Source organism: Hippoglossus hippoglossus, chromosome 18 (genome assembly GCF_009819705.1).
Source record: "Hippoglossus hippoglossus isolate fHipHip1 chromosome 18, fHipHip1.pri, whole genome shotgun sequence".
Lineage (NCBI taxonomy): Eukaryota > Metazoa > Chordata > Actinopteri > Pleuronectiformes > Pleuronectidae > Hippoglossus > Hippoglossus hippoglossus.
Genome location: NC_047168.1, coordinates 15,745,175 through 15,757,309, shown reverse-complemented (window position 1 = coordinate 15,757,309; position 12,135 = coordinate 15,745,175). Strand labels below are relative to the sequence as shown.

Below are 12,135 nucleotides of genomic sequence, written 5' to 3'. Positions count from 1 at the left end.
TTGGTTCCACTCTCTCTTGTTTCATCTTCAACAAAACAGCAATACTTTACTTTTTCTTTTTCATTCACTTCTGATTGTTTGACTGTTTCAGGCTCAGCCAGTCTCTGAGAACCAATCAGAGCTCAGACCCACCTGTCCACCCCGATGAAAACCAACTGCAAGTGTCCTCGTCTCTTCTCCACGGTCAGCCTTCCTTCTCCTACTGAATGCCTTCACAGCTATTTCTAAGTTGTTGCTTTTCAGAAGAACCTAGTCACAAAGTTTCCAATTACATTTCATGTTGATTTGATTTTTTATTGACTCGTAGGTGACAACTGCATCTATGAATCAATCAGACGAGACACGGAGGAAGGTACAGTATAAAATGTGCCTCCTGCAGAGAAGTCCTAAATGAAAAACCTTCTGATTTCAGGTGGACGGGCAGATGAGTACAGAAATGTCCAACACGATGTCATGACATCAACACACGCGTGGTTTTCCAACATCTCATTTTAGTCACATGGTCCAAAGACAGACATTTGGACTTTTCAGTTGAGTCTGAAGCAGAGTTACAGGTGGAAAGGTTCCTCAGACCCGGCTCCAGACCAGTGCACCAGAATGTAGTCAGACCCAGATCAAACTGAACCAGGGATCGGTTTTGCTGCGCCCATTTAATGTTTGAACAACAAGGACGTTCATCTGCATTGGAACACGTGTGGAGCACCTGAAGCTGGTGATGCTGGTTGTGATAGAGATATTAGAGTGGCAACGAGATCAACTAAATGAATAAAACAGGTTCTCAACCTTCTCAAGTGGTTTTCTGTCTTCACAGGAACCCGAGGTGATCCAGAGGAGAGGTCTGACTACGTTAATGAAAATCCACATTCAGCTTCAGGTACAAATATTAACAACTGGCTGTTCAGCTACTGGCTCATGTGCATTTGACATAAACCTCAACTGAAACTCCATCATATCATTATTAAATAGTTCTTGTACGATAAGTATGCAGTTCAGTTGGTGTCTCAAATTTCAAATCCTTTGTGTAAAACTATGAACGGCCTTGATCATGTTGTAGGGTTGAAGTATCAAGTGTGTACTTCAGAAATTTGCAGTTATTGTCACTTTGTTTCAGGACCACTATGAATGGTGCATCCTCCAGAAAACAAGAACATGAAAACCAACATTCATCCTCAAACACCTTCACATATTAGACTCACCAGTTTTGTAACAGCTCATTGGAAAGAACGACATGATCTGGATTGAATTTCAGTATCAATGAAGAAAGAAATGCTGTGATATTTGCTTTTGTGTTTACGTTCAATATTTCAATTGGCTGATATGGGCCTTTTAAGATATGCACCGATATGAAAAGGTTTATTTTACAGGATAAACAATGTGCATTATGATTATATTTTACATTGAACATTTGTTTGTCTTAATTCAAGTTCTATATATTCTGTCGTATTTGTGTTTTCTTTCAATTTATCTTGATTTCTTTAAAAAATATTGTTATACTTAAGCTTTATTGCCAATTTTATATATAAGTGATAGTTTTTTACTCCTTGATATCGGTATCGGCATTGGCCACTAAAAAAAGCTTATTCTGTATATTTTTGCCGCAGTCATGCAACAAAGGTTTGAATGCAACCTGTGATGTTTTCCATTCGTACGTATATATATGTCTTTGTTATTATTCACCAATGACTCAATGGAGGACGATGTGAGACAGGACCTCGTCTGGCTGTGTGTTATGTTCCATATACAGTCTGTGGTTATGTGTGATTATTTCCATGGCTCATAATTCTCTGTTTGATGAAAACACTCGTCTGCAGACAGTTTAGCTTTTTGTTTTGAAATGTGATGAACTGTAACAGATTATAATTCAAATATATAATTGAATGTGTTCTTTCTTTTATCTTTATTAAACTGTGAAATCCCACCTGGACTCTGTCGATATGTCCTGTTTTATTTTGAAATCCCTCACCTTAAGTGTCCTCAGTTTGACTTCCTGTGTGGGAGTTTTCTTTCGGTCCCACCAGTGTCTGATCAGCCAGTTCCTCATGTCTGCAGTTGTCAGCTGGTCTTTGCACAGTGAAGCTCTGCAGCTGCTGGATTTTTCCTCCACATGACGTCTCTGTTCTGACCGATGACTCCGGCTTTCAAGTGAAGACAAGAAGGTTTGTGTTTTATTGTGGCAGGAAACTCTTCTGTTGTACATTTAAACCTTTGTCTCAGTGGGAACACTTTTCTCCCACCTGCAAGTCCACATCATCAGCCACATGGTGGCGCTGCAGCTTTTGATTTTATCTATGAATTATCTTTTGCAATAATCTCATCAAACCCTGATGAAAAAGAAATGTAATTGGGGCGTTTAACCAGAAACTTTATCATAAATAGCTATAAATGAAAATAAAACACAAATGCAGCCAAATATATAGAACATGAATGAATATGTTCTGCTTCTTTAAAATAAAAGTTTTTCTTCTGTGTGGATCAGGAAATAAACTCTGATGCAACACGTCAGTGAACAGCTGATATCTGCCAATTCTTATCAAGCAATAAATCAGTCGAGTTCTTATTGTCTGCTGCAAATTAGCTTTTACCGACATGAGGACATTGTGTCGCTGCTGTTATTATGTTGGTGGGTTTTAAAAACCAGTCTAACCAGTGGAAAAGGGGCTTGAGACCAGGGACAGTTGTTTCTCATCTGTTGTTAAAGCAACATTATGCAATTTTCTTTACCTTAAAGCAGCAGCTTGATGAAAGTGAGTCTGATGTTTGAGTGTGAACATGTCAAAAAGAGTTAATCCTCACATGTGGCTGCAGGGGGCGCTGTTCTTCAGTAACAGTTTCATAGTGTTGCTTTAAAGAGATCTTTACTGAAATGTGTAGACCAGGGGTCTTCAACGTTTTTCAGGCCAAGGACCCCAAACTGATGGAGAGATGGAGCAGGGACCCCCTACTATATATATTGTAAAAAATTGTGTTTTATATCAAACTGGGCCTAGTGCCATGTATAAACATAGCTACCCTGTTATTGTGCATTCAATACTCAGCTATTCGAATAATACACAGGTTCATATATTCATGTTTTTATTATTGTGTGTCGCTGAATGAAAGATGACGTCTTCTGCCTCCATTTATCCGTTCGCTACAATATGTTGGATTCATGTTAATGTGTATTTAAATACATTTAAATTTGTCGAAAAAAAAATTGATTGGAAAAATAAATTAAAAATTTTAAAAATATAAAAAATTGTCTAATCAACCAAAAATTTCGCGACCCCCTGTTGAAGACCTCTCGTGTAGACTGTTGCAATCAGTTTGTAGCCGGATGCGCGCTCCCTCCCTGCCGCTGCGGGGCGCTTTACCTGATTTAATGGTGCGCTGGTCGCTAAGCGGCCGTGCATAGCTCGCCCTCTTTCCGGTTCCGCTCGTCTCCTGTGGCGGAGTCTTTTGGTTGCCGTGGCGGAGTTTGGCGCTTGGCGCAACAGCCAGCGCACCACTCAAACATCCCCTCATACGCAGTGCGGCTGACCGCTGGCGTGGGATCGCTCCGCCGGGGACCTGCGGAGCGCCGTTGCGGGTCAGTTGCGGGTCTGCTTGGTAAGTAACGGTGTCTGCCTGTCTCTGCTTATTGTATCCCAGCTGATTGTTGTGCTACAGCTGGATTCAGCTTCAGCTGTGGAGACTCTCACCCTCCGGTTGCTGTGGCTGTACCTCAGCTTGACAGGGTGGAACATATGGTCCCATTACTCATGAAATTCAGTTTGTCATTTGAATTACTAAATTTGTTTTTTCACCTTTCTAGAGGCCCTGCTCCTTCGTCGGCCGTCATTGGCCACCACGCTGCAGACGGACCTGCTGTTCTGCTTGTATGGAACTGTTCTGGTTTGTATGGAACTGTTCTGTTTTGTATGGAACTGTTGTGTTTTGTATGGAACTGTTCTGGTTTGTATGGAACTGTTCTGCTTGTATGGAACTGTTCTGGTTTGTATGGAACTGTTCTTGTTTGTATGGAACTGTTCTGTTTTGTATGGAACTGTTCTGTTTTGTATGGAACTGTTCTGGTTGTATGGAACTGTTCTGGTTTGTATGGAACTGTTCTGGTTTGTATGGAACTGTTCTGGTTTGTATGGAACTGTTCTGGTTTGTATGGAACTGTTCTGCTTGTATGGAACTGTTGTGTTTTGTATGGAACTGTTCTGGTTTGTATGGAACTGTTCTGGTTTGTATGGAACTGTTCTGCTTGTATGGAACTGTTGTGTTTTGTATGGAACTGTTCTGGTTTGTATGGAACTGTTCTGGTTTGTATGGAACTGTTCTGCTTGTATGGAACTGTTCTGGTTTGTATGGAACTGTTCTGGTTTGTATGGAACTGTTCTGTTTTGTATGGAACTGTTCTGTTTTGTATGGAACTGTTCTGGTTTGTATGGAACTGTTCTGCTTGTATGGAACTGTTCTGTTTTGTATGGAACTGTTCTGGTTTGTATGGAACTGTTCTGCTTGTATGGAACTGTTCTGTTTTGTATGGAACTGTTCTGTTTTGTATGGAACTGTTCTGCTTGTATGGAACTGTTCTGGTTTGTATGGAACTGTTCTGGTTTGTATGGAACTGTTCTGTTTTGTATGGAACTGTTCTGGTTTGTATGGAACTGTTCTGCTTGTATGGAACTGTTCTGTTTTGTATGGAACTGTTCTGGTTTGTATGGAACTGTTCTGGTTTGTATGGAACTGTTCTGTTTTGTATGGAACTGTTCTGCTTGTATGGAACTGTTCTGGTTTGTATGGAACTGTTCTGCTTGTATGGAACTGTTCTGGTTTGTATGGAACTGTTCTGGTTTGTATGGAACTGTTCTGGTTTGTATGGAACTGTTCTGGTTTGTATGGAACTGTTCTGGCTTGTATGGAACTGTTCTGGCTTGTATGGAACTGTTCTGGCTTGTATGGAACTGTTCTGGCTTGTATGGAACTGTTCTGGCTTGTATGGAACTGTTCTGGCTTGTATGGAACTGTTCTGGTTTGTATGGAACTGTTCTGGTTTGTATGGAACTGTTCTGTTTTGTATGGAACTGTTCTGGTTTGTATGGAACTGTTCTGGCTTGTATGGAACTGTTCTGGCTTGTATGGAACTGTTCTGGCTTGTATGGAACTGTTCTGGTTTGTATGGAACTGTTCTGGCTTGTATGGAACTGTTCTGGCTTGTATGGAACTGTTCTGGCTTGTATGGAACTGTTCTGGTTTGTATGGAACTGTTCTGCTTGTATGGAACTGTTCTGGCTTGTATGGAACTGTTCTGTTTTGTATGGAACTGTTCTGGCTTGTATGGAACTGTTCTGGTTTGTATGGAACTGTTCTGGTTTGTATGGAACTGTTCTGGCTTGTATGGAACTGTTCTGGCTTGTATGGAACTGTTCTGGTTTGTATGGAACTGTTCTGGTTTGTATGGAACTGTTCTGCTTGTATGGAACTGTTCTGTTTTGTATGGAACTGTTCTGGTTTGTATGGAACTGTTCTGTTTTGTATGGAACTGTTCTGCTTGTATGGAACTGTTCTGGTTTGTATGGAACTGTTCTGCTTGTATGGAACTGTTCTGGTTTGTATGGAACTGTTCTGGTTTGTATGGAACTGTTCTGGCTTGTATGGAACTGTTCTGGCTTGTATGGAACTGTTCTGGCTTGTATGGAACTGTTCTAACTGTTGAAGACTGTCCTGGCTCTGAAGGAGGTGCAGCTTTTAAAGAAGTGCTCTCTCTCTTTCACTGTGGCTCTCCACGCTCAGTTGAGGTGCAGCGTGGAGTGACCTCCTCGGAGGGACGCTTAACCTTTAGTAGCATTCAATCCCATTTACATTGTTGTTTATGTTGGTTTGTATTTGGTTTATTTGTTGTTTTCACCAGCATTTGATTAAACACTGACATGTTTTAATGATCTTTTTATTGTTGGTCAGGTGCTGTGGACCTGAGGCGGCGACCCAATCCCTGGTGGTGGCGTTTTCTTCACGAGCCGTTTTGTTGGTTTGCAGTGTCACGGGTGGTTAGTTTATTAATCCTTCCCCTTTTCCTTTGGTTCTCGTCCCAGCCCGGTCCCTGTGTTGATCTTGTCTGAAGTGTTTTATTTCATATGTTAATTTGTGTTCTGTTTGTTTGTTTCATTTGGCTTTTTGTTGGTTTATGCATTTGAGTTTAATAAAGTTATTTTCTACAAGTAAAACACGTCTCTTGCCTGTGATGTACACGAACCTGTGCTGTTGCACACACAATAGTTTAGTTATTTCCTGGAGGTGAAATTCCCCAGGTGGCGTTGTTACAATCCCTCATTATCCTCACTTTCCCTCACGCTACTAGTTCAAACCAGGTCTTTTCATATATATATATCTATATAGATATAAAGATATATATCGAGTGAGAAAGTTCCTTTTGCATCCAGCTGTTAGTTTTCACACTGATGGTTTTATCTTCCCTGCACATTGTATTTTCAGCCACTGGATGGCGCTCTGTTGTGTTCCTCTCTGTTGATGTGTGAGCAGCTCACTGTGCTTCAGTGGCTGTTTGCATGTGAGTGCATGTGATGCATGTTTATTATCACTGGATGATGTTGAAGTGGTTTTTCCTTCCTTTTGGAACAAAGCTCCGTGTTTCTCCTGCTCAGTTCTTAGATCATGCAACGTCTGTGTGTTGTCTTTTGTTTCATTGTATTTTAATTACAGACAAATGTAAATTGAAAACCTGAAACCTGATTGTTAGAAACATTGTGGTGAAATAAACACAGTTACAGTGTTGAACTCTTCTGGTTATTGCTCCACACACGTCTCTTAAACGTGTCGTCTCTGTCGTGGTTCTGTTTCTTTGGCGACTCACTGTCCAGCATCACTTCACCGTCTACATACCACTTCTCCTTTCCAAATAAATGTCAGCAAACACGTGAATGTATTCTCCTAAACGTCAGCCGGCTCAACGTCCCTCACAGACATAAAAACTGAAAGTTCAGTTAGAAAAGCAATAAAACAAAGGTTAAAAGCCTCTTTATGAAAATGTGTTTTTCAAATGGTATAAAAAGAGGAAACTGATCCAGTCTGATCAGCAGAGGGAGCTTGTTCCACAGCTTTGGAGCCCGAGGAGGCAAATGGGGATTTGTGAATATGGCTGAAAGGACGCCGCTAAATTCTTCCTGCTCAAAGTTTTCATCAGACGTGGATCGTTGCCCAGAATCTCCAGACTCCTGCTTCATTCGTCTACAGACACGGTTCTTGTGAGTTTTTGCTGATGTGACATTTGGGTCGAGTTCAAATCATAATCTCATCATTTAACTTCTTTATGAATTCACTTTTTTCACTTGATCGTTTTGTCACCTAATAGAAACAAACCGTGTGGCGATAACATGCAGGGTTGTTTCAAGGGACTCTGAGTGCCACGGGCAAAAGAGACCTGGGGGGCCCCTCAACTTCCCCCTCCCCAAGAAACGCATGATACCAAACCACTAAATTCCAAAATACAAACGAGTCTCTTAGCATCAAATCATAAACAAAGTGCAAACTGCATGAACATGAATGACAGAAGAGAAATAACAGAGACTCAACTTTTTGTCCAACTCTTTAAATTATTTCCAGTTGTTTCTAATGAACCTTGTTCGTAATTCACAGTCAATGCAGCAAGGTCATTTTCTTCTGCTTCTTCGCTGATAAAAAACTCCCCCGCTCGCTCTCTCGCTCTTTTTTTAGTTTTTTTTAGTGCTGACTTGTCACAGCACAGTCTGATCGACCAGAAGAGGAACCAGACGTTGTTCCTCTCGCCACAGAGATGGTTGGTGGTCGCCTTCGTTGCCTGAGCTGCTGCTTCACACACAGCGAGCTGCTTTTTCACATGCTGCTTCTCGGGGTTTGCTTACATGGTAAGTTATGTTTTACTGTTTTGAGTAATGAGAGCATAAAGGGGCAGAAGTTGCTGGATCATCTTTGACATGTCTTTCATGGAAGAGGTCTCTGATTTTTTTGGTCTTGTGCGTTTGCAAATAAAAATATACCGATGTGAGAACCGCAACAATCGAGGCAGTGTTCAAAGAGCATTTATATAAAAAGTCATAAAATCCTCCTGGTGAGCAACATTCATTTAAATTTGAGTTTTTATAGCTTCAGAAACCGTTTTATTTTGTGATTATTTACAGATATGCTAATATCTGCAACTTTTCTGCTGAACCTTCCTGGAAACAAACTTGACACAAGTCAGGGATGGGTCATCTTTTCTGTTCCTGTTGTGTCCACATCGTTTTAGGAGGATTTGTCATTTTGACATCGTAATTCTGTTGAACTCTATTGTGACAAGCCATGGGGGGGGTCAGACAGTGAATCTAACTGCTGAGACAGGAACAAGTGGGGTGTGGGCCTTTGCAGAGAATCAGCTGAAGTAGATTTATGAGTTTCAAAACTTACTGCTGCACATGCACAAGCCAGCAGGGTTTTGTGTGCGTCGTATACTGCAAGTACACACTGTTGAGAGAACTACCAATACTCATTCAACTTAAACACACAGCATGACGGCAGAAACTGTTAAACCATGAATTTCCTGAGTAGCAGCTGCAGCAGCAGCGACAGATAACGACGAGCAGTGAATAAAACCATCTTTCCTGTTCGTCACTGAGGTCAGGGTTTCTGGTCGCACTGTTCTTTCTTGTCATGAAAAGCGGTAACCAAAGATTTTCTCATGAAGACGATGTCATCAACCACATAGCTCAGCAGAACAGGGGCTTGCAGACACCGGGGGGGGGGGGGGGGGGTCGTTGCTGTGACCATCCTCTGGGGCCCCCTTTCAGCTCAGGGGCTGCAGAGGAGGTTTTGTTTCTGCCCCTGTCCATTGGTCTGTGTTGTTTGGTCTGTCAGGAGGATTACACACTTCATGAAGGATCATCCTGATGTCGTCATCATGTGATTCCACCGAGACGTGTTCTCGTTTCATGTCGTGTTACGCACAAATGAATTTATGAATATCTCATGATGTCGTGTGGAGTTTTCTTTAAGTCACTGTTTCAGCTATTTGCTCTTTGACATGAGAATCGTCCGTTTCAGACGGATTCTACTCAGTTATTTGCTGATGTGTTCCAGATGTGGGGGCTTCCGGCTGTGATCGCACCGTCCATAAACAAGTTGGAGACACCGTGGAGTTTTCATCATGCTTGTCACCTGTTGATGTCACCGTCGCAGAATGGACATTTAATAAATTGGTAGTTGCAGACAGGAGTCTACATGTACTGGAAGATCGTAGGTTTGAAGGCAGAGTAAAGATGAACCTCACAAACTTTAGTTTAACAGTGACGAATCTGACTCTTCAAGATTCTGGTGACTTCCAATTTGTCTCAGAGGTAAATAATAAGCAAAGGGCCACAGTCATCATCTGTCTACAAGTTCACGGTAAGAGGCTTTTCCTTTTGGTAACTGTGTCCCAACAACTGTCCATTTAATATGTCCATCGATTCATTGGTAGTTACTGACCTAAAAACCACACGTAGCATAGAAGGCTTTACTGCAACACTTAAATAAAGCAACTAAATGTTATTAAATTGGACTTAACATTCTAGAGACATTGAGCAGGGATTCAGTTCTGTTGCATGTTGCAGGCTCAGTTGGTGAGTTTTCATGCTTTAGATGCATTTGCTTTTATTCCACTGTGTGATCACAGCTGGTAGAATATCAGGAACTGCCATTGCTTCTGCACATCTGTGCTTTGGGAATTCAGTTCAGCTTCAGGTTCAGAGAAGAGCTCAACAACCTCCACCTGCACATACAAGGTTACAGGTGTAATGTCTGGCTCTCTCCTCGCTGCACATCAGAGCCCTTGACTCCGCCCGACCTCAGCTTCAACTCCACCTTTCATCCTTCAAACGAATCCTGCTCAGTTTCGCTGGAGTGCGTTTCGACCCCCGACAGCAACGTGAACTACAGCTGGAGCGTGAGGAACCAGACCCTGGTCGGCCCCAGGCTGTGGTACACCATCAGGCGGCAGGACGGAAATACCAAGTTCACCTGCACCATCTTCAACAGTGAGATATCTACATCTAAAACAGTGACGTGTGACAACAGCAGCTCTAAATCATACGAGGAGAAACGTGAGTGTGGCCCATCGGTGAAGAATTCCTCAGGGGGTTTTAATAATGCTTTAATATTTGAATGTGTACGTGATTCCATCAGAAAAGCTCATCTTCTTCGCGGGGTTGGCGGCAGGAAGTGTTTTGATTGTTGGCCTCGTGGCAGTTATCGGTGTCTGTCACTGCAAACAGAGACCAGCTGGTGAGGAACACGTCTATATGACCCTTTATTTGTACTTTCTGTCATTTGACTTCAGCAGCAGTTTCTCTTTATGATACTTTGCTTTTAATCTCTTCACCAGACATCGACTCCACTGACCTGACGGTGTACGCTGACATCGCTGATGTGGCAGTTGCTGAGGAGGCGAGTGTTGAGAATATTGCTTTGGGTAAATTGTCTGCTTCTGCCTGTGTCCGAATGATTTTGTCTCTATTCCACTTGGTCACGTGTGTACAGTCAAACGTCCAGAGGACATCGATGAAGTGCTCGGTGTATGAAACCGTTGGTGACCCTGTCAACGCAGTGAAACCAGGGGTGAGAGCAAACGTTCAATCATGAGTTCTGTGAGCGTCATATTTAAAGATGTTGAGGAAAAATGAAAGGATTCATGACTTCATTACATTTCTTCCTCTTCTTCTCTCTCTCTATATTTATATCTCTTATATATATATATATATATTTTTTTTTTTTCCTTTGCTGCTCATCCAGCCTCACACTGTGTATGACAAGATTCAGCTTGGTCGCTTGAGGGAGGCGCCGGTGTCCTTCTACCAGGACATTCAGGGGATCAAGAAGTAAATGGGGATGCTGAAAGTCCGGCTGCCTCACGAAGGTGCTCCATTTGCTCTGGCATCAGCTTCTGTAAAAACTTGTATTTTGGCCCTGAGAGATTTTTGCACCTTGTGTTTATCAGGATTTTATCAAAGTATATTATTAGAACCAATGAAATGCAATTTAACTTAAAAGCTAAATAAATGAAATGCCATATCATGTGAAATCCATAACTGAAATGCAGTATTATTAAAAATTCAATCTTGTTGGCAGTGCTGTAAATTCTGTAAATACAGAGAATATATTTTGTAGAATGTTTTGTGCATATTATTTGCATTTCAATGAACAAAGTTGGCTATATTTGCTTGTATTACTGTTACTTATTACTTCAGTTTTGTAATGTTTTTAAAGCATTTCCTCATCTAAATTCATGAGTCACCAGTTTATTTCTGCAGACCTTTTGCAGCCTGAATCTCATGAGAATAAAGTATTTATAATCCACAATGTTATTGCAATGAGAGCATTAGATGTCTGCAAAATTATGACATAGCTAGCATTACATTACAACTTATATTTGTTAATGGCTCATTTTATTATTATATTTTTAATAGGCTGGGTTTATTTTTAAAATAACTTAATATTTCCCGGACCTTTAACACCCACCTGCTCTCTCGCTCTCTCTCATCACCTCATCCTCGGTACATCACATCTTTAGGCCTCCTTAGGGCGTTGCTAATTAGATGTATGCTAGAGAACTTAATCAATTTCTGAATAATAATTTTAGCAATAGTCATATTTCTTTCTTGGTTGGAGTTGGAGTCCGTCAGCCAAATGTTTCCTAGTAAGAGCTTTGAGCTTTGAGCCTCAGAGAGGACATCTGGAGGGCAGTCATATATGGTTAGTTAAATATTTGCAATGTCCACATATCAAATCTAACATTGTTTGGTTTTGGTGTAGAAAGAAAACCTTGAAATTCCGAATACATATTGTGTTTATGTCCTTTTAGCTTTTTAGCTCAACAGCTAATACTTGTCCATGAGGTGCAGCTGAGTTCTTAACAAAACAATAAAAAGTGTTTCCTCGTCGTGGGAACTGTTGGGTTTCTCTATAATATTGAAAGGTCCCAACCTTACTATATAAAGTATCTTGAGGTTATGTACATATTATATAATGTACGCAATACAGATCAAATTTAATTGAAGCAAAAACACGTTTTCTTAAAAATAAAGAGGAAAAAACGCGTCCAGACAACGTTAACAGTGTCAGTAACATATTTGGACGTCAGAAATAAGCCTGATGTTGTTTTCA

At 41.1% G+C, this 12,135-nt stretch overlaps 1 protein-coding gene and 1 long non-coding RNA gene across 4 annotated transcripts; both read left to right on the top strand.

Moving 5' to 3' along the window:
* Positions 1–152: 152 nt before the first annotated feature.
* LOC117779144 lies at positions 153–1,704 on the top strand. The gene is made up of 4 exons (XR_004616932.1): positions 153–183; positions 308–352; positions 812–874; positions 1,112–1,704. It is a non-coding gene; the product is annotated as an uncharacterized LOC117779144 (long non-coding RNA).
* A 22-nt stretch (positions 1,705–1,726) lies between these two features.
* On the top strand, positions 1,727–11,191 carry LOC117779117 (SLAM family member 9). Of its 3 annotated transcripts, none has more exons than XM_034615007.1 (8): positions 1,727–2,156; positions 7,699–7,868; positions 9,076–9,381; positions 9,801–10,076; positions 10,159–10,257; positions 10,358–10,419; positions 10,513–10,590; positions 10,765–11,191. In XM_034615007.1, exons 2-8 carry the CDS (start codon positions 7,778–7,780, stop codon positions 10,852–10,854), a joined length of 1,002 nt encoding a protein of 333 aa, XP_034470898.1. In that variant the 5' UTR covers positions 1,727–2,156; positions 7,699–7,777; the 3' UTR covers positions 10,855–11,191. The 3 variants fall into 3 exon arrangements, with proteins under 3 accessions (XP_034470898.1, XP_034470897.1, XP_034470896.1); XM_034615006.1 differs by having other exon boundaries at positions 10,747–11,191; XM_034615005.1 differs by having other exon boundaries at positions 10,358–10,590.
* The last annotated feature ends 944 nt before the right edge of the window (positions 11,192–12,135 follow it).